The sequence below is a fragment of the Panthera pardus genome, unplaced genomic scaffold, assembly GCF_024362965.1.
Source record: "Panthera pardus isolate Hobbes unplaced genomic scaffold, ASM2436296v1 HiC_scaffold_10, whole genome shotgun sequence".
NCBI lineage: Eukaryota > Metazoa > Chordata > Mammalia > Carnivora > Felidae > Panthera > Panthera pardus.
Window position 1 is genome coordinate 1,031,392 of NW_026526655.1, and position 21,413 is coordinate 1,052,804.

The window sequence follows — 21,413 nt, forward strand, 5'->3', positions numbered from 1 at the left end:
TGCCAGTCCCCGCACCCCTGTGCGTGCCTCCCCCCACCCCGCCCCCGGCCTCCCCGGGGTCCCCCAGGCGGCTTCTTTCTCTGCCCCCCTGCCCTGACCTTGGCACGCGGGGAGTCGAGCACAGTCCGATGTCTGGAGGAAGCTCACCGGCGCCTCGTTGGCATCGAGGCCTGGAGGGAGGGCTGGCGGCCCGTGCTCCGCCGTGAGTCCTGCCCACCCGCGCCCGCCCCGCTTCCGGGGCTCCCTCCAGGAGCCTCAGTCTGGGCACGCAGGGTGGGCAGGGGGATGCGCAGGGGCCGCCTCCCACAGGGGACGATCAGGTGTCATGTGCCCCCCAACAAGCACAGGCTTGCTCCCCCTGCGGCCCCGTCCTCGGCCTCCTTCCTCCTGTCCCGTCTCGCCCGGGTCTTGCCGCAAAGACTGTTCGCCCGCCCCTGGCCTGTGGGCTTCCAGCGCCCAGACACTGTCGTGTCCAGCTGGCGGGAGCCCAGCCCGGGCCTGCATCCTTGGGGAGCCGCTTCCTTGGCGTGAGCGTGAGGCTGACCTCCCAAGGGACGTGAAGGGCGGCCTCGCACTCGCCGAGGTTGTCACAGAGCAGGCCTGGTGGCGCCGGGGCTCCAGCAACCATGTCACTCTTGCTTGTCGTCCTTTGGTTGGTTCCTAAACTTCTCACCAAGCACATGTGGACGTGGCACCCAAGGCAGCGGGGCTGAGGCTCCTCGGGAGGGACAGAGGGACAGAGGGATGGCCCTGCTTGTCCCCCCCTCCCCCCGGCTCCCGGCTCTGGTGTGTGCTCCCCCGTCTCTCAAGTCCGCTCAGGTGGCCACTTCTTTGGTTTCTGGATTTAGCTAATCTGTTTTTTTGCCTTTAATGTTGATTTATTTTGAGCGCGAGAGAGTGTGTGAGTGTGGGAGGGACAGAGAGAGAGGGAGAGAGAAAGAGAATCCCAAGCAGTCTCTGCGCTGTCAGCACAGAGCCCGACGCGGGGCGCGAACCCCAAAACCGTGAGATCACGACCTGAGCTGAAGTCGGGGGCTTAACCGACGGAGCCCCCCAGGCGCCCCTGGGTTTAGCTACTCTGGAGGTTCAGCTGTCCTGTAGCATCGCTCCAGCAGAGACCCCCCCGGCCCGACAACTCCGTCCCCGTCTTCCTGCCGCATTTCCTGTGGGGTTCCTGAGTTAGAACTTTGTGTTTGCAGCGGTAGGACCAGTAAGGACCCTTCTCTGCTCCGCACGTGCCTCCTCTGCTCTCGTCAAACCCTGTGACACTCTGACGGCCACTTCTCCCTGGCCTCGGACCTAGCCTCCCTCCCGCTGGCGTCACTGATGTCCCCTCCCATGAGGGGTGTCCCCCTGAGGCAGCCCCAGTGTCCTCCTGGGACCCCCAGCGCCATCCCCTGGGCCTGGACCCGCGTCTTCCTCACGTTCCCTGTTCACCCCCGCACTTGCCGGAGCACAGATCCCGGCATGTTCCACAGTCTTCCGGGTCTTCGTTCTCCTCGTGCTCGACTGGCGGTTCGGCTGCGTTTAGAACTGGAGGTGGCAGGACGCCTCTCCTCGGCAGTTTGGAAGCGTCTCTTCATCACCGTGTGGCCGAGGAGATACAGATACCGCTCTGATTCTCCATCCTCTGTGGTCTGTTGTGCCTCTGGAAGCTTATGGAATCTTCCCTTTAACCCTGAAGTTCTGAAATTTCACGATTTGCCTGGTGTGTGACGTTTTACGGCCGGCAGGGAGGGTAGGCCCTTTGAATTCGGAGACGGGACCGGCAGTCCGGGGAGGTTTGCTTGAATTATCTCTTCAGTGGCTGCTTTTCACTGACCCTCAAATTCTGTCCGTCCCCTTTCATGGAAAATTGGTAATTCCAACTTTTAAAGTTTCTGTTTTCATTTCTAAGAACTGTCTTATTCGTTAAATGGTCCTCTTACAAATAGTGTCCTCCCCTCACTCGTGGACCTGGTAGCTTTCCTTTCTGAGAACATTAATTACAAGGCATTAAGAAAATACTTTCTTTCTGTTCCCTGCACTGTCTCTTGCTGTTGTGTTCATTGTCTGGTTGTTTTAGCCTCTGTTTCTTGCTAGAGGGTATGGTCCTGGCTGCTTTCCCCAGACGAGAGCCCTGCACGGGGTTCCCGCCGCCCGGCATTTCCGTGGCCTTCGTTCAGCCCCTCTGCAGTGGGCGCTCCGCACCTGCCCTCGTCCGGCCCTCGGGCGCCCCGGGCTGGGCAGGGCCTCTGACCTCCTGCCCGGTGGTGGTGGAAGGCAGGGTCCTGGATGTCCGCAGGGGGAGGGTGGGGGGCTAGGGGTCCTCACCGGCCTGCCCGAGCTGCTGTAACAAAGTTCCACAGACTGGTGGCTCAGAGAACAGAGGCATATTGTCTCCCGGTCCGGAGGCCGGAAACCCGAGATCAGGTGTGAACAGGGCTGGTTCCTACTGAGGCCGTCAGGGAGACTGTTCCGGGCTTTCTGGCTCCTGGCGTTTGCTGTCACCTTTGCCGTTCCTTAGCTTGTGGAGGCATCGCCCCGATCTCTGCCTTTGTCTCCACATGGCACTCTCCTTGTGTCTCTGTGTCTTTTTAGAAGGACTCTGTATTGGGTGGGGGGCTCATCCGACTCCAGTGTGACCTCATCTTAACCAGTAACATCTGCAAGGGCCCCGTCTCCAGATAAGGTCACGTTCTGAGGTCCTGGGGTTTAGGACTTCAACGCAGGAATTTTGACGGGATGTAAGTCAACCCATAACAGGTTTAATGCTGGTTTTCCACAAACACCCGCCTTTGATCCCACCCAGACGCGAGCCTTCGGAGGTACCTAGAGTCTTTCCAGGTCCCGCGGCGTGAATTGGCTTATTTCTTGTTGGGCTCTGGATTTCCCAGGCTCGCTAAGCCAGGCTCCACTCATCCTGTCTGCTTTCTTGTCTAAAATGTGTGGTGTTTCGCGTCTGTGGCCGCCCTCTCCGGTTCCTGGCCCCTGTGGTGTGGCACCACACGCAGGGATCACTTAGGGGGATTTCGGAAGGGAGAAGGTCCAGTCCCCAACTGGAAATACTGTTCTGCCTTTTGGATATCGCTTCTAATCCGCGTCTCCCTCTCTCCCAAGGTGTCTCCGCCCTCGCCAGGGCTCCCAGCGCTGCTGAGGGTGACCAACAAAGGCCGGAGAGATGGCCGGGGCCTCGGTGAAGGTGGCGGTGCGTGTCCGCCCCTTCAATTCCAGGGAGATGAGCCGAGACTCCAAGTGCATCATCCAGATGTCTGGAAGCACCACCAGTGAGTATGGGTCGTGACGGCGTTGTCGTCGGCTGCTGGGCGCTCAGGGCCAAGGGTCCTGGGCCTCCCCCCCCAGACACAGCAGCCGCCCCGGCCCCCACCTCCCTCCTTGTCCACCTGGTGTGTTGGCTCCCTGGGGGCAGCAGTGGCAAATCGCCAGCGGGGCGGGAAGGCTAAAGTGACAGAGACGTGTCCTCTCCCGGTTCTGAAGGCCAGTGTCGGAGATCAAGGCACTGACAGGGCCGTGCTGCCTCTGAGGTCCTAGAGGAGGCGGCTTCTGCTGGTCTGGCCGTCTGGGCCTGTAGCTGGCATCTTCGGGTGACCGTCACGTGAGAGCACAGATCGCCTGGGAGGTGGGCGGGGGATGGGCATTAAGGAGGACACTTGTTGGGATGAGCACTGGGCATCCCACGTGAGTGACGAATCACTGAATTTCTGTTCCCCAAACCGGTTTCACACTATATTTTAACTAAAAGCCAGACCAAGACAAAACCCCGCTGGTCACTGGATTTAGGACCCACCCTAATCCAGTCTGATCTCATGGTAACGACTAATTACATCTTCAACAGCCCTGTTTCCAAATAAGGTCATGTTCTGAGGCTCAGGGTGAACGTGAATTTGGGGGCACGCTTTCCAACCCAGTACGCGAGGTTACTGGTTTCTCACCTTGTTTCAGCTGCCCTCCATTGACACGTTCTTTTATTTCTGTCTGTCCTTTGGCCTTGTGACTGTGAGTCGCCTCAAAACTGCCTGAGAAGTAGGAGGCCTGCAGTCAACACGTGGACAGTAAGAGATAAGATGATGGTTTCACGCTCAGATGTGCCCCGAAGGGTTTCTTTAGGGCACACGCAGGCTGCTGGAGTCCAGGGGAGCACTCACTCCAAGCCCAGGGGAGCACTCACTCCGAGTCCGGGGAGCACTCTCTCTGAGCCTGTCCTTTGCTCTTTTGCTTTGAACTTTCGTGCTGAGTGGCAGCACGCGTGCAGACGCATGCAGGCAAAGCACAGCGCGTAGCCCGGAGGTCTCACAGCCTGAGCAGAGCATTGCCAGACCCCCCCCCAGCCGCCCGGAAGGCCCCCCACCCCTTGCTTCCCACCCGTGGGTTAGCGGGGCTTGTCTGGGGTCCCGTGGAAACTGCAGCCGTGTTTGGTGATATCTCCCGCTGATTGATAGCCTGTCCCCACAACTGCTGACGTACGACGAGAATTCAGGGCTCAGCCAGGCGCTTTGCCCCCGGGGTCCCTCAAGCGGCTACTGCAGCTGTCACCCGCGGGCTCTGGGGGTACAAGCTGTCCTGTGTGCTCGACGCCAGCTGCTCACTCCGCGCCTCGTCCTCAGGTCGTGGGGTGGATGGAGTCCTCGGGTGCCCTGCACCCCCACGTAACCCTACCCCGCCTGTTAGCCACCAGGTTGGAGGGAGGGGCTGGCCGAGGGGAGGGCGTGTGGAGGGCGTGAGGACTGGGGAGTCTCTGGGAATGTTCTGGGCCCCTTTAGGCTCCGTGGGAGGGGGAAGGGCCGGGAGGTGGCGCCCTACGTCCCTTCGTCCGTGTGGGCAGGTTGTGGAGGCCCCCGGGTTTTGTCGTGGCTTTCAGGAACCGAGTCGCCTTCGCTTGGTCCCTGGAAGCAGACCCTGACGGGAGGATTCGGAAGGGTTTACTGGGGAAGTGGTCCGGGACACATGGGGAGAGAACGTGGAAATGTGGAGGGCGCTGATGCCTGGGGGGCAGGGGGCACCACAGGCAGCGGTGGCCGGTCTCCGGGACCCCCTGACCTAGAGAATGCATCTCTGAGTCATCGTCCCCAGAGGCTGGCTGCCTGTCCGGCGTCTCCCCAGCGTGAGCTGAGGGTCGGTCCAGGGGCCTGCTTTCCTCGCGGCCAGAGAAGGTGCTCAGGAGGGTGACTCTCACCTTAGAGGTGGGAAGCCAAGAGCTGTACAAGAACTGGGACCCCTGGGTGGGAACCACGACCCCTGGTGGGACCTGTGACCCCTGGTGAGAACCGTGACCCCTGGTGGGAACTGTGACCCAGGGTGGGAAGGTGACCTCTTGGGTGGGAACTGTGATCTCTTGGGTGAGAGCTGTGGCCCCTGGTGGGAACTGTGACCCGGGGTGGGAAGGTGACCTCTTGGGTGAGAACGGTGACCCCTGGTGGGAACTGCGACCTCTGGTAGGGGCTCTGGCCCTGGGTGGGCAGTGGACACCGGCCCAAGGAGCTGACAGGGTCTGTCATGTCAGTGTTTGATGACCCAGGACTGCGGGAATGACTATGGGGTCCCTGCTCACACCTGGGCCAGGCCTGACCAGCACAGTCACCACCTTAGACAGTAGCTGAGGGTCTTGGTTCACAGGCAACCAAACCCTGTAAGAACCTGCAGAATAAACAGAAAGAACAAAACATCAGAGTCGGACCCCTGTGTCCCCTGGAACTTGGGAGTGGTCTAGGACAGGATGGGATGGGTGTCACGGAAGCAAATGGCTGGAGGAGATGATGGGCCGTGGGGGGTGAAAACTCTGACCTACCTCTGGCTGAGAGACAGAGAGAGAGACAGAGATGAAGAGACAGACAGGGAGGGAGAGGAGTGTCAGAAGAATGGATAATCAGGACACTTGCTTTGGAAGCTATTTTCTATTTTTTTTTTAACATTTATTTATTTTCGAGACAGGGAGAGACAGCATGAACGGGGGAGGGTCAGAGAGAGAGGGAGACACAGAATCCGAAACAGGCTCCAGCCTCTGAGCTGTTAGCAGAGAGCCTGACGCGGGGCTCGAACTCATGGACTGCGAGATCATGCCCTGAGCCGAAGTCGGATGCTTAACCGACTGAGCCACCCAGGCGCCCCTGGAAGCTATTTTCATTTTCAGAGAAAACAAAGCAGTGATGGTACTGATAGAAAGTGCTAGAAGCCAGGTCAGAAGCGGGGGTGAAGGCTGAGGAAACCCAGAGGCAAGGAGAGTGCCCTCCAGCCCTTAGCACAGAAGAGCGTGTCTGAGGAGCGGGGTCAGAGGGCAGGACGGGCTTTATTCCCGGCCGCCCCGGGGCAGAGCTGCGCAGGTGGGTGGACACCCACGGAGGCGGGGTTTGGGCGGCCACCTTGCCAGTGTCTGTGGGGCCTACGAGAAAGGGTGGGGACGACGCTCCGCCGGGTAAGGCTGTGCGAGGCCTCGAGGGCCAGCAGAGAAGTGTTGAGCGGGGAGCCACTCTCCCCAGTGATACACCGGGTGGGCTCCATAAGTGGATTTGCCCAACGGCATCCAGTGCCAGGCCGTGAGTGTCAGGGATGTGACATATTTCTTGAACCTCAAGACTAGGTGTGCACAGGAGATGCCACGTCCCTAAACGTACCCCTTGAACCTCCATCGTGAGGCGCAGATTACAAGCATTTAGAGGTGAACTTAATTTGTCGTCCCATGCTCACTGCCTGGATGAACAATACCGTTCACTGGAACGTTCCAAAACTAGTAATTTTGTGAGCCAACCAAATCGTACGCAGCATATGCTTCTGTGCCTACGTGGCAGGTCTGGTGTAGGTTACTCAGGGGTACAGAGGTCCTGTGAGTACCCCCACATCCCCGCTTTACGTAAGAACAGACTGAAACTTCTGGAAGGGTTTGCTCTCTTCTCTCTGAGTCCCGGCTATACAGAGGAACCCTCAGGATTGGGGGCCCCCCCACCCCTGCCCCCGTACCCCTGGGGCCCCGAAGCGAGGCTGGGCCTGGATCTCAGCGTCTCTTGTGTCCATTTCAGACTGGCCTTCATTCCTGGACCCTCTGCACCAGTGGGAAAATTCATTTTCCCAGGAAAAATAAGCTGGGATGGAAATTATTTTCCCAGAAACCAGAAGTGTGAGATCAGGCTGTCCATGGGGCTGGCTTCCTCTGAGGCTCTGCGAGCATCCGTTCCTGGCCTGTCTCCTGCCTGTGGGGGCTGCCAGCGGGCCTGGGCTTGCCTCCGTCCTCACGTGGCCTTTTCCCTACGTGTCTGCTTGTCTGTCTGTGCTTTCCCTCTTATAAGGACCCCGGTCACTGAATGTACGGCCCACCCTAATCTGCGTGATCTCATCCTAACTAATTACACCTGCCAAGACCTTTTTTCCAAAGGTCACTTTCTGGGGTTCCAGGTAGATGTGAATTTGGGGAGGACGCTGTTCACCCAGGACACTGCCTCTGGAGCAGGAGGCCGTGGCAGGGCTGATCATCCAGGGCCTGCCCCCAGCCCTGCCAGGCCCCACAGGCCCACACCCAGCCCGACCTTCCCGCCTCCAGCCCTCCTCCTGGATGCTGGCGAGCTGGTCCTGGTGGGCATCAGGCAATGCACCGCCATTCTGGATGGTCCGCTGGAATATTCCGGACCCTTCTCCTCTGCTCATAGTGGTCTTTCTCCCAAAGACCTTTGTCAACCAGCAGCCCTGTGCACAGACCCAGGTGTTGCAAACACCTAATTCATCTAAGTCAGCCCCTATTTGCCATCACTGTTCTAGAATGTTCTTGGCTCCAAATAGAGTGAAACTGGGAACAGAAGGCCACCAAAGGGAACTCGGCAGTGGCTGAGGAGGCAGTGGTGCTGCTGCAGGCCTGTTCATGGGAGGAACGGCCGATGCGGTGTCAGGGAGGAGCCCTGGGACAGCTGCCTTCTCCCCGGGATGTCTGCCACCCGATAGGGTCACCACGGCCGTTCCGCTCACAGGGTCACAGTGGTGACCTTGTTTGCTGTCCCCACGGGGATGAGGACCGTTTCCGAGGCACAGACGGGGAAACCGAGGCTCTGTGAGGGCCTGTCATCACGTGTGGCCATGCAGGAAAGTGGACAGGGGGCCCCTTCATGTTGTCAGCAAGCGTGTGCTGGGCACGAGCTTCCAGGCATGTGTCCTCTCTCTCTCTCTTTCTCTCTCTCTTTCTCTCTCTGTCACACACGCACATACACACTCACCTACCTGCTGGCCGATTTACATGGAACAAGTAACAAGTACTCTCCCCACGGAGCCCTAGGGGGGCAGGACAGAGGCTCTTACCACCCTCAGGGGTGATGTTCCAGCAGGGAGGCGGACCTTGCACACGTGGATGAGGGCTGTGCCTTGCAGAATCAAGAGGGCACAGTGATGGGGTGCAGAGGGGCTAGCCAGGGTGCAGGGGGCTGGCCGGGATGCAGGGGGTTGTCCAGGGTGCAGGGGGATGGCCGAGTGCAGCAGGGCTGGCCGGGTGCAGCAGGGTTGGCCGGGGTGCAGCAGGGCTGGCCGGGGTGCAGGGGGTTGGCCGGGGTGCAGCAGAGCTGGCTGGGGCAGCAGGGCTGGCCGGGGTGCAGGGGGTTGGCTGGGGTGCAGTAGGGCTGGCCGGGTGCAGCAGGGTTGGCCGGGGTGCAGGGGGCTGGCTGGGGCAGCAGGGCTGGCCGGGTGCAGGGGGCTGGCCGGGGTGCAGGGGGTTGGCCGGGGTGCAGGGGGCTGGCTGGGGCAGCAGGGCTGGCCGGGTGCAGGGGGCTGGCCAGGGTGCAGGGGGTTGGCCGGGGTGCAGGGGACTGGCTGGGGCAGCAAGGCTGGCCGGGTGCAGGGGGCTGGCCGGGGTGCAGGGAGTTGGCCGGAGTGCAGGGGGCTGGCTGGGGCAGCAGGGCTGGCCGGGTGCAGGGGGCTGGCCAGGGTGCAGGGGGTTGGCCGGGGTGCAGGGGGCTGGCTGGGGCAGCAAGGCTGGCCGGGTGCAGGGGGTTGGCCGGGGTGCAGGGGGTTGGCCGGGGTGCAGGGGGGCTGGCCGGGTGCAGTAGGGCTGGCCGGGTGCAGCAGGGTTGGCCGGGGTGCAGGGGGCTGGCTGGGGCAGCAGGGCTGGCCAGGGTGCAGGGGGTTGGCCGGGGTGCAGGGGGCTGGCTGGGGCAGCAGGGCTGGCTGGGGTGCAGGGGGTTGGCCGGGGTGCAGGGGGCTGGCTGGGGCAGCAGGGCTGTCCGGGTGCAGGGGGCTGGCCGGGTGCAGCAGGGTTGGCCGGGGTGCAGGGGGCTGGCTGGGGCAGCAGGGCTGGCCGGGTGCAGGGGGCTGGCCGGGTTGCAGGGGGTTGGCCGGGGTGCAGGGGGCTGGCTGGGGCAGCAAGGCTGGCCGGGTGCAGGGGGCTGGCCGGGGTGCAGGGGGTTGGCCGGGGTGCAGGGGGGCTGGCCGGGTGCAGTAGGGCTGGCCGGGTGCAGCAGGGTTGACCGGGGTGCAGGGGGCTGGCCGGGGGCAGCAGGGCTGGCCGGGTGCAGGGGGCTGGCCGGGGTGCAGGGGGCTGGCCGGGGTGCAGGGGGGCTGGCCGGGGTGCAGCAGGGCTGGCCAGGGCACAGGGGCTGTGAACCAGATCAGATGGCCACGGAGCCTCCTTGTCTGTCGGGAGAAGGTGAGGAGGGGGCTGTGCCGTGTGCGAGGAATGCCAGCAGCCGGGTGTGGGACTCACTGTTCCCCGAGGCCCCGCCGAGGTCCCACTCCATGAGGGTGGCCGCCTCCTAAATCCTGCACGTTTGAGGCAGTGGGCTGCTGGTAAGCCAGCTCGCTTGTGCACATGCGCTCTCACGCTCACACACACTCTCACTACACTCTCACACGCCGTCTCACACGTGCTCACACACGCACACTTGCACACCCCCCCACGCGCTTACACGCTCGCACGCTTACACGCTCACACTCTCCCACACACACCTGTCGCCTGACTCACGTGGTATAAATACTCTCCCCTCGGCTAGTTTCGAGCTGCAACGGTCTGACAGCAGGCTCGCAAAAGTCTTCAGTGTTTGCCTGGAAGGGGCCCAAGCAGCACACGCTGGCTCGCGGGGCCTGAGGTCGCAGGGACATTGAGACGGAGACGAACGGCTTCCGTTCCGCCGCTTCCTCCCGGCCATCCCTTCCCCGTTCCAGCTGCCCCCCCCCCACATGTCTGTCCCTTGCAGGCGTGCACCCCGGGCGGCTCTCCCGGGACTGTGTGCTCGTTGGAGGGGCCCCAGCCCCCCCAGGCTTGGTGGGAGCCCGTCCCCGGCTCGGCGAGCCCCCGAGGACCCCCCTCCCTCCTCCCTCCTCAATCCCAGACAAGGAGAAACTTGAGACCCTGGCAAAGGAAGCTGTTTCTCCGGCGAAATCGGCTGTGTCTGGGCACGCAGGGGGTGGGCGGCGGGGACGGTGTGCCAGGTGGGCCGGGGTCTGCCCAGGGAGCAGGGTTGGGGAGCGGGCCTGTCCAAGGACCCGGGATAGGGATCAGGGCCTGTTTCGGGAGCAGGGTAGGGGGGCCAGGCCTGCAAGGCAGGGAGGTGAGGAGCAGAGGGGACCGGGCCCCTGCCGCGTGAGCCATGGGAGGCCTAGCCCGGACTTTGCCTGGGGGGGCGGCGTGATTGTTGTTTCCACGGCACTGGCATTATCTGTGCTCGGGGTTCCGGTGGCTGTGTCCCCAGGTCCCAGCAGGAGTGGACAGCAGGACAGCCTGCTCTCCTTGGCCTTGCTCCTGGAGGCAGCAGGGATGTGACCCCCTCGAGGCCCCGAGGACAGCGCTGGGGTGGTCGGTCACCTGCTCCTTCCTGCTAACTTCCCCAAGGTGCTGGTTATCTCCCAGAACTCCTCAAACCTGGGGTCTGGGTCCCAAAGCCAAGTCAGCCCTGGGGACAGGGCTTCAGGGGATGCCCGTGCTGGGAGCAGGCCCGTCAGCCAGAGCAAGTGGCCCCGGGGGCCTGCCCGCACAGACCCCCGGCCCCAGAGTCCTCCGTCAAGGTCAACGCAGACCTCAAAGGTTCAGATGGTGCTCCGGTAGGCAGCGGGCAGGGTGGCTCAATGGGGGTGGAGGCCTCAGTCCCTCCTGCCTGGCCACAGAGCAGTCACCTCTTGCAGGCCTGGGGCAACGGGGGCAGAGCAGGCTTGGGTCGGGGGCCGCTGGGACGCGTGGCAGGCACCGGCTGGTGTGTGACGGCACCAGCACGCATTCGTGGCCTCGTTCCCAGGGCTGCCTCTGGTCAGCCCGGGGTGCAGCCCGCTGCGGGGGCGGGGCGCGCACAGGACGGCACCCGGGGGCCCGTGAGCGCGAGCCTGGAGGGAGCCTGCAGGCACAGGCCGGGAGGAGCAGGCGGTGGAGGCTGTGATGGGGTGCCCCAGCGGGGACAGCCAGGGCCGCACACAGCACACGGGAGCCACATGGGAACGACAGGGCCCGGAGGAAGCAGAGCACGACCGTGCCGGGCTGCCCAGCCTGCCCGGCCTTCTGGCTGCTTCCAGGGCACGTGTACGCGGAGCGGATGTGTAAGACCCAGAGGGGTGGGCGGCGAGGGAGGCTGGACCGAGCGGTGGGGGTGGGCTGCAGGCTCCACCCGACAGAGGAAGGGGGCAGACGTGGCTTGTCTGCCTGGAATCGGAGCCCTGGCCCCATCCCACTGGGGGGGGCTTGTCTGGGGCCAGAGGCCACCGAGGACCCCACCTCCCTGCCCTGGGTACCTCTCTGGTGGGTATGGACCACATACTGGTCGTCTCTCCCCCGGCACAGCATTAACTGCCACGCCTGTTCCCCCCCGCCCCCTCCGCAGCCATCATTAACCCCAAACAGCCCAAGGAGACACCCAAAAGCTTCAGCTTCGACTATTCCTACTGGTCACACACCTCGGTAAGCCCAGGGCTGGGATCCAGGGGGGTGGGCCGCAGTCGTGTGGATGCTTGCTGTGTGGGCCTTAACCAGTCCCTTAACCTCTCTGAGCTCCTGACCTGGGACATGAGGGTGGGACAGGGGAAGGGGCCAGCGGCACCTGCCCGGGGGGGGAGGGGCCTACCTCCTCAAGTCCCCGTGTGCTTGAAAGGTCACCCCGAGCAGTGACAGGCATGGTTATGGTAACGCCCCGGACCTGCCTAAATAATCCTCTGTTGGGAGAGCATCCGGCCGCCGTAACCGATCTGTGGGCTCCCAGGGCCTCCAGCCCCACCGCTCCTCATTCCCAAGGCTGCCAACCCCGCCTTGATTTTGAGCCTTATGTCCCATGCTCCTGCCTCGGAGCCTTCACACAGGCAGTTCCCTCTGCTGAGACGCCCTTCCGCCCCGCCAGCCCCTCCCAACCCCTCCCTCAGGAAGCTGCGCCCCGCCAGGCAGGATTAGGTCCCCTCTCCGGGGCGTCTGAGCGCCGGGGTGCGGGGCGGGCATCCCTCCCCAGGGGGAGGCCTCGGGCTGCGAGGCGGGTGCTCGGAGAACGCAGCGGGCTGAGCCTCGGGCGCACCCGGCCTCCTACAGCCTCGCTCCCTGTTGTCTTGCAGCCGGAGGACATCAAGTACGCGTCACAGAAGCAGGTGTACCGGGACATCGGCGAGGAGATGCTGCAGCACGCCTTCGAGGGCTATAACGTGTGCATCTTCGCCTACGGGCAGACCGGGGCCGGCAAGTCCTACACCATGATGGGCAAGCAGGAGAAGGACCAGCAGGGCATCATCCCGCAGGCACGCGGGCTGGGGCGGGAGGCCGGGGGAGGGCAGCACGGGCAGGGCTGCAGGAGCCCAGCGGGGAAGGGCCGGGCAGGGCGCCCCAGGGGAGCAGCCTCGGAGAGAAGGGGGCCAGGAGGGGGGGGACACTGCGAGGCGGGAGGGCAGGGCAGGAGGGGCGGCGTGGGGCGGACCTGCTCTGAAGAGGCTGGAGCCCCAGGCCCTGCGGTGGGGGTTGCTGAGGGGCAGAGCCCTGGCCGTGACCCCCGGGTCACATCCGTAAGACAGGGCAGTCGGGAGAGTCATTGTCACGCTGACCCTTCCCCCGGGAGCTGTGGAGGCTGGCGGCGGACAGGGAGAGACGCCCGGGACAAGGGGTGGCCTTTGGTTAACTGCAGGCTGAGACATGGATGACTCAGGGGCCCTGAGCTGCTGGGACCCCGGGCAGGCTTCTGGATCTGAGCTGGTCAGCGCTTGACCTGGTCAGGGCAGGAGAGAACACCGGGTAGCCTGTAGCACGGGGGACCCCAGCCCACCCGGTGGAGACAAGGACGGCACGAAGAGCGTAGGAAGGGATCACAGATGGTCCGTGGGGACTCCATGACTTAAGCAGAAGACAGCCGCTCTTTGGCTGCAGGCCTTTTCAGTGCCTTTGAGGTGGACTGTTATTAGCAAGAGGGGCCCGGACAGCGGCGTCTGGCCTGGGCTCAGGCTGCCCACAGCACCCCGGGGGCAGGGCTCCAGGAACAGTCCCATTGTCCCCATAACCTAACGGTGTGTTCTCGGCCCTATAGCTCTGTGAAGACCTGTTCTCCCGCATCAACGACACGACCAATGACAACATGTCCTACTCCGTGGAGGTAGGGCTCCCCCAGCGTCCATTCTTCCAGCACAGCGGGGGGCTCGGGCGTGGACAGCGGTGCTTTTCTGCTTTAAAGCAAGTCCCCACCACTGGTCTGTGCCGTTGGCTCGTCCCTCCCTCGTGCATGTGACCCCCACACCGGGCACGGGAGCGAGGGGCGGTCCTCTGCTCAACAAGTCTCACTAAGTAGTTGCTCCGGACCAGGGGCAGGGACAGATGTCTCAGAGCCGCGGGACCTGGCTCTGCCATGGCCGCGGTGTGTCCACGTCGGACGAGCCCCAGGATGAGCGCAGGTGGGGGGGACCAGCAGGAGGTGGGCCGACTTCCCTGTGCACTCACTGCACTCACCTGACCCCTGCACTCGCACATGCCTCCCCCTGCCAGCAGGTGGCCCCCACACCCCTATCCCAAGAGTCCCTGGTAACGGCCCTGCGCCCCCACCTTGGGGGGCCCTGATGGTACATCTCCGCCCTGCAGGTCAGCTACATGGAGATTTATTGTGAACGCGTCCGTGACCTCCTGAATCCCAAGAACAAGGGCAACCTGCGCGTGCGCGAGCACCCGCTGATGGGGCCGTATGTGGAGGACCTCTCCAAGCTGGCCGTCACCTCCTACAATGACATCCAGGACCTCATGGACTCAGGGAACAAGGCCAGGTGCACGCCGGGGGCTCGCCCTCCCCCAGTTCTCTACCCTAAACACCGCCCCCCCCCCACCGCCATTGTGAGTCTCCCTGAGGAAGGTCTGCTCCTGGGGCACCCGTCGGTTTCCCCGTGGGGTCTGTCCAGCACCCCTGTGGAGGGTGGACCCCGTGGGCCTGAGGCCATTGAAGGGCCAGCCTGGGAGGGGCCACCAGACCCCCACCCTGTCACCTCCACAGGGGCTGCTCCTCCTGGGGGGGACTGGCATCATCTGTGAGTCTCCCAGGGGTCCTTCCCTGTGGGCAGCTGCCCCGTTGGGCCCAGTGGTCAGGAGGCTGTGAGGCCCGGTTCTGCCTGCTCTGCAGGGGGCGTAGGTAGAGGCCTGGGGGCAGGGTCAGCCATAAGGCACTGCTGGCCACGGCACTGGTGGCACTGCCCCGGGGGGGTCTGCCCGGCTGCTCATGGAAACAGTTGCCTTCTCTGCCGCCCAGGGACACCCCCACGGTGAACGACCTCACGTGGGTCAGAGCCCCGCAGGAGCAGGGTTCTGGTGAGGCCTGTCCCTTCTGTGGGCTGTCAGACAGCGAATCCCCACCAGGGACACGTCCTGAGGTCCCGGCAGGTCGGCAGCCCTGGGACCAGCCCTGCAGCTCCCCTCGCGTTGCCTTGGGCTCTGCCCCCAGGGGCCTGCTGCCGGCCCTGTCCAGACGGGGACCGAAGGGACAGAAGGTGGGCGCCTCCTTTCCCTCCTGGGCGGGGCCTTTCCACATCTTGGCCCGACAGGGCCCCCTTCCTGTTTTGTGAGTGCTCCTGGGCTCTGCTGACCCCTGTCACGGCACCCGAGTACCAGGCTGGAGCTGGTGGCCGGGAGGGCGTGGGCCCTGTTCGCACTGTGACGGGACACGCAGCCACCACCAGGCTGGGTAGGGCAGCCCCGGGAGCCCTGGGAGAGCCGATGCCCCGTGACCTGGTCCAGCCGGCTAGCACCGTCGGCGACTCTCCTGCCCGACCATAGGACGACAGGTAACCACGTGTGGCTTCCGTTCCCCCAGGACCGTGGCGGCCACAAACATGAATGAGACCAGCAGCCGCTCCCACGCTGTCTTCAACATCATCTTCACCCAGAAGCGCCACGACGCGGAGACCAACATCACCACAGAGAAGGTGAGCGTGGCCTTGGCAGAGGCGGGCCGTTTGGGCGGGGGCGCGGGTCACTCCCATCAGGCGGGACGAGGAGGCCAGGGAACCACCGGCCTGTGAGGCTCGGACAGCGTCCTCACCCTGGGCGCCAGGCCCTCACCACCCCCTGCTTAGCGTGGGCCTCCGAGAAGATGGCCGGCCTGCGGGGCCACCTCGTCTCGGTATTTGGCACCGTCTGGGCGTAGAAGGGACTGACGGTGGAGGGGCCGTAGACCCGGGGTCTGCCTCCTGCCGGGTGGGTTTGGTGGAGACCGTGGGGACTGAGGAAGGGTGTCCCCACGGCCGCACCGCTGAGGACAGCGGTGGCCCTTGGAAGCAGAGGGCCGTGGGTGGAGTGAGTGCCTGTCACGACGGTGACCGTGGGCCCCGGCCGACTGGCAGGAGAGCGGGGGGCCCCGGCATCCACAAGCACAAAGGAGAGGCTGTGGTCTGAGCACCACCCCGCCCACCGCCCCTGGCTCCGGATGCCTTTCCCACGCGCCTTGGCGTCCTCAGGGAACCCGGGTAGGAGCACGGTCCCCTGGGACCTTTATCTGGACACGTGGTCTCCATGCCCCAGAAGGGGCCGCAGGGCAGGCTCAGAGCCTCTTCCTGCCCATCGGTGGCCCTGTCCCTTGGGGTCAGGTTTTCTCTGTGTCGCCTCCCCTGACCCAATGTCCAGCCCTCCTCCCCGGGGCGCCTCGGCCGCCGCCTGGTGGGCAGTGCTCTCTCGGGCAGCGGGCAGCCCTCCAGGGTCCGCATGTCCCGGGGAAGTTTGCCACACTTCGTCGCCGATCGCGCCAGGGTCCTCTCAGCCTGGTGCCATCCTCCCAGAGATGGCCCGGCAGGGTCTGGGCGGGCAGAGAGAACGGAGCCAGAGCCGGGTTCGGATCCCACCGTGGGTGATGAGCCCATCTGTGGAAAAGGGGGGCAGGACACATCTGGGGAGCTCTGTGGGGGTTCCGTGCGAGCACGTGGAGAGCCCCGCACACCGAGGGCGGCGTCTCCGCAGCATCGCGAGTGTTAGGGGTGAGGGGCGCGCAGCCTCTTGGGGAGGTGGGCTTTGAACCCCAGGCAGAGCCTCCGGTGCGCTGCGAATAGAGGGAAACCGCGGGGTCTGAGACCGGCGGACCCCCGAGGCAGGGCTTGGCCACGGCCCCTCAAGCGAGCGCCTCAGGCCTCGGAGGGGGCAGGGCGCCCCCTAGCGGCCTCGAGCGTCTCCCGCATTCGACACGTGCCGTTTGAGCAAAATCAGCCTGGTGGACCTGGCGGGGAGTGAGCGGGCCGACTCCACGGGAGCCAAGGGCACGCGGCTCAAGGTAGGGGCCAGGCCACCATGCCTGTGGACGGCGGCGGGCCCCTCCACGCCTCGCTCGTCCGGCAGGTCCCGTCTTCCAAGCCTGGCCTGCTCCAGGGCGGGCCGGGCGGGAGGGCCCCTCTTGGGGAGCACCGCCACCCGGGGCGAGCCCGGGCAGGGAGGGCAGGGGCGAGGGTGAGGGCGTGGGAGGAGGCCGGGCAGCCAGAGGGCCGCGCCCAGCACGCTGGCTTAGTGGTCAACGAGGACGGAGGGCCCTGGCGGGAAGGCTGGGGCCCCGTGCGGGCCCTCACAGGACCCCGGCCACCCGTGTGTGCGCTTTCCCGCCAGAACCCAGGCTGCGAGGCGGACAGTCTCTGGTCAAAGCGGGGTCCTTGGTGTCGGGGAGGAGACTTTTCATTTTCAGCCTCCCTTTGGCGCCCGCCGCTACCTGGGGGACGGGAGGGGGCCCTGGAAATTGTACCAGCGGGGCTCGTGTGAGGTGTTCTAAGGACTCCCTGGGGGACTAGGACAAACACTGGGCGCGCCGCACCCCCTTGGCCAGGGTGGGGCCTCTGAGCAGCTTCTCGCCAGAGCCTCCCGTGCTCCAAGGAGCCCCGGGATTAACGGTCAGGGCTTGGTGGCCTCAGACCAACGTCACGCGGGTCAGGCCCCGTGGGATCACGCTGGAGCACGAGGTTCATGAGGCTTCCTGTCCTCTCTGCACACAGGAGGGAGCCAACATCAACAAGTCCTTGACCACGCTGGGGAAGGTCATCTCTGCTCTGGCGGAAATGGTGAGCCAGCTTTGGGTTTCTGGAACTAGGCTGATGGCACGGATTGCGGAGGTGGCGCCCTGTCCTGCCTTCTGTGGAGGATGCCGGGGGCCTGTCGTACCTGCCGCGGGCCCTGTCTCTGGCAAGGAGCCCGAGGTTCAAGGGAAAGCCCGAAGGTGTGAGGGGTGTGTGTCGCTAGGCTGCAGATGGGGTCGTGATCCCTGTTACTCCCTGGAACCTCAGTTTCCCTACCGGTATTGGCCACTCGAGACACCCCGGCCTTTGTTCAGAGAAGGACGAATCTTACGAGGCCCTGCCCTCCTGAGGTTGTTAGGGGTGAAGGAACCCGAGAGGTTCCGCGCTGTCGTTCGGCCCGTCGGGACCCGGGTGGCCAGCAGGGGCCAGGTGAGGAGGGATGGACCCCTGGCACGTGCTCAGGCCTCTCCTGCTCCTTTGCCCTCTGGAGCCTGCCAGCAGTCTCCTCCCCACACACCTCGCGTCCCAGGCTCGCCCCAGGTCCTCAGACTCTGTCTTTTCTTTTCCAGGACTCTGGGCCCAACAAGGTAAGCCGCTTTCTTCGGTTCCAGGGGGAGGAATCTTCCTCCAGGGCAGGGTGGGGGCTGGAAGCAAGGAGCTCCTTCGGCTCCGGTCCTCCTGTGAAGGTCTCGGTCGTGAGAGCGCTCCTTCATTTGCGCACCCCACAGGCAGACACGTCGAGCCGGCGCTGAGCGGGCGCTGCGCCGGGACGACGCAAGCCTTCCGGGGCCACGGCACAAGGGGGGACGTAGGCGTAGAGACGTGGACGCGGAAAAAAAATAATTACGAGTCGGTGTACGTCTCGTAGAGGAAAAAGATGGGCTGTGAGAGGGACGCGCGAGTGAGATGGCCCTTAGTCGGGGTGGCCGAGGAAGCTTTACACGTAGTTGTAAGGCTGAGACATGAGGGGCGGGGAGGAGCCGGCCCTGGAGCCGGAGAGCCCGGTGTGAGGTGCTAAAGTGGGAAAATGGTGGCTTGTGTAGGAATTGTGCGTGAGGAGACGTGAGGAAGCACGAGGAACCGTGTGAGGGAGTGAGAGGCGGCGTGCGACGAACTGTGTGGGGGGAACCGCGCGAGGACACGTGGGAGGCACTAAGCGAGGATCTGAGAGGAACTAACCGCGGAGACGGTTGTGAACGTTTGTGGGGAACTGTGTGGACGACTGTGCGAGGAACTATAAGGGAAGCGTGTGCGGAAGGGTGGGACGTGCGAGGAACTGCGAGAGGAGGTGCGTGAGGTGGGCGGGGCAAGGATGGCACTTCCGAGGGGATCGTGAGCAACTGGGTGGCAGCTGTGCGACACCGTGTGCAGGACTGTGTGAGGAGCCGTGCGAGGAAGCGTGAGGAACGAGCACGGCACTGTGGAACCAACCGTGTGACGGACCGTGGCAGGGAGCGGAGGGAATTGAAATCGTGTGGGAACGTGTAACTGTAACGGTGGGAGAACGCGTGTGAAGCCGCACGCAGAACGACGAGCAAACGTGTGGACCGTGTGAAGAGCTGTGTAGAACGGTGTGGGAGCTACGTGGACAGATATCTGTGCGAGGAAACTGAGGAACTGTGTGGAAACTGTGAGGAACCACGTGAAGATTGCGTGAGGAACTGAGGAACCGCGGGAGGAACCGCGGGAGGAACCGCGGGAGGAACCGCGGGAGGAACCGTGAGGAACCGTGGGAGGAACCGTGGGAGAAACCATGGGAGGAACTGTGTGAGGAACCGTGTGAGGAACCCCGTGAGGAAACGTGAGGAAACATGTGAGGAACTGCAGGAGGAACCGTGAGGAACCGTGAGGAACCATGTGAAAGAACCGTGGGAGGAACTGTGTGAGGAACCGCGGGAAGAACCGTGTGAAGAACCGCGGGAGGAACTGTGAGGAACCGCATGAGGAACTGTGTGAGGAACTGCGGGAGGAACCACGAGAGGAACCGTGTGAGGAACCGCGGGAGGAACCGCGTGAGGAACCGTGGGAGGAACCCCGTGAGGAAACGTGTGAAGAACCGCAGGAGGAACCGTGAGGAACTGTGGGAAGAACCATGAGGAACCGTGAGGAACCACGTGAGGAACCGCAGGAAGAACCATGTGAAGAACCGCGGGAAGAACCGTGTGAGGAACCGTGTGAGGAACCCCGTGAGGAAACGTGAGGAAACGTGTGAGGAACTGCGGGAAGAACCATGAGGAACCGCGGGAGGAACCGCGGGAGGAACCGTGGGAGGAACTGTGAGGAACTGCACGAGGAACTGTGTGAGGAACCGCAGGAGGAAACCATATGAGGAACTGCGTGAGGAACCGTGTGAGGAACCGTAGGAGGAACCGTGAGGAAACCGTGTGAGGAACCGCGGGAGGAACCGTGAGGAACCGTGTGAGGAACCGTAGGAGGAACCGTGAGGAACCGTGTGAGGAACCGTAGGAGGAACCGTGTGAGGAACCATGAGAGGAACCGCGGGAGGAACCGTGAGGAACTGCGGGAGGAACTGCAGGAGGAACCGTGTGAGGAACCGCGGGAGGAACCGTGGGAGGAACTGTGAGGAACTGCATGAGGAACACGTGAGGAACCGCATGAGGAACCGTGTGAGGAACCGTAGGAGGAACCGTGAGGAACCGTGTGAGGAACCGCGGGAGGAACCGTGAGGAACCGTGTGAGGAACCGCGTGAGGAACTGCATGAGGAACCACGTGAGGAACCGTAGGAGGAACCGTGAGGAACCGTGTGAGGAACCGCGGGAAGAACCGTGAGGAACCGCGGGAGGAACCGTGAGGAACCGTGTGAGGAACCGCGGGAAGAACCGTGAGGAACCGCGGGAGGAACCGTGAGGAACGTGTGAGGAACCATGGGAAGAACCGTGAGGAACCGCGGGAGGAACCGTGTGAGGAACTGTGTGAGGAACCGTGTGAGGAACCCCGTGAGGAAACGTGAGGAAACGTGTGAGGAACTGCAGGAGGAACCGTGAGGAACTGTGGGAGGAACTGCGGGAAGAACCATGAGGAACCGCGGGAGGAACCGTGAGGAACCGCGGGAGGAATTGTGAGGAACTGCATGAGGAACTGTGTGAGGAACCGCAGGAGGAACCATATGAGGAACTGCGTGAGGAACCGTGTGAGGAACCATGGGAGGAACCGCGGGAGGAACCGCGGGAGGAACCGCGTGAGGAACCGTGTGAGGAACTGTGTGAGGAACCGTGTGAGGAACCCCGTGAGGAAACGTGAGGAAACGTGTGAGGAACTGCAGGAGGAACCGTGAGGAACTGTGGGAGGAACTGCGGGAAGAACCATGAGGAACCGCGGGAGGAACCGTGAGGAACCGCGGGAGGAATTGTGAGGAACTGCATGAGGAACTGTGTGAGGAACCGCAGGAGGAACCATATGAGGAACTGCGTGAGGAACCGTGTGAGGAACCATGGGAGGAACCGCGGGAGGAACCGCGGGAGGAACCGCGTGAGGAACCGTGGGAGGAACCGCGGGAGGAACCGCGTGAGGAACCGTGGGAGGAACCGTGGGAGGAACCGCGGGAGGAACCGTGTGAGGAACCGCGGGAGGAACCGCGGGAGGAACCGCGGGAGGAACCGTGTGAGGAACCGCGGGAGGAACCGCGTGAGGAACCGCGGGAGGAACTGCAGGAGGAACCGTGAGGAACTGTGGGAGGAACTGCGGGAAGAACCATGAGGAACCGCAGGAGGAACCGCGGGAGGAACCGTGGAGGAACTGTGAGGAACTGCACGAGGAACTGTGTGAGGAACCGCAGGAGGAACCATATGAGGAACTGCGTGAGGAACCGTGTGAGGAACCGTGGGAGGAACCGTGAGGAACCGTGTGAGGAACCGCGGGAGGAACCGTGTGAAGAACCGCGGGAGGAACCGTGAGGAACCGCGGGGGGAATCGTGCTGGGGGTCGGACATGCCGTGTCGGGAAATCTGTGGGAACCGCCTGCGAACGCATGTGGAGAATTGCGAGAAACGGTCCGTGGACCGCGTGAGCCGCTGCGGGA

At 63.7% G+C, this 21,413-nt stretch overlaps 1 protein-coding gene across 16 annotated transcripts in view; it reads left to right on the forward strand.

Annotated features, from left to right (window-relative positions):
* The window catches only part of KIF1A (kinesin family member 1A), a 95,447-nt gene that overhangs the window by 22,695 nt on the left and 51,339 nt on the right, over window positions 1-21,413 (forward strand). For all 16 annotated transcript variants that reach the window (XM_053902684.1, XM_053902730.1, XM_053902732.1 and 13 more), the window contains exons 2-10: window positions 3,100-3,266; window positions 11,769-11,845; window positions 12,484-12,663; window positions 13,440-13,505; window positions 13,985-14,163; window positions 15,201-15,313; window positions 16,570-16,646; window positions 17,353-17,418; window positions 17,943-17,960. In XM_053902684.1, coding sequence (XP_053758659.1) covers window positions 3,161-3,266; window positions 11,769-11,845; window positions 12,484-12,663; window positions 13,440-13,505; window positions 13,985-14,163; window positions 15,201-15,313; window positions 16,570-16,646; window positions 17,353-17,418; window positions 17,943-17,960 — 882 coding nt within the window. In that variant the 5' untranslated portion in view covers window positions 3,100-3,160. The remainder of the gene's footprint in view (window positions 1-3,099; window positions 3,267-11,768; window positions 11,846-12,483; window positions 12,664-13,439; window positions 13,506-13,984; window positions 14,164-15,200; window positions 15,314-16,569; window positions 16,647-17,352; window positions 17,419-17,942; window positions 17,961-21,413) is intronic.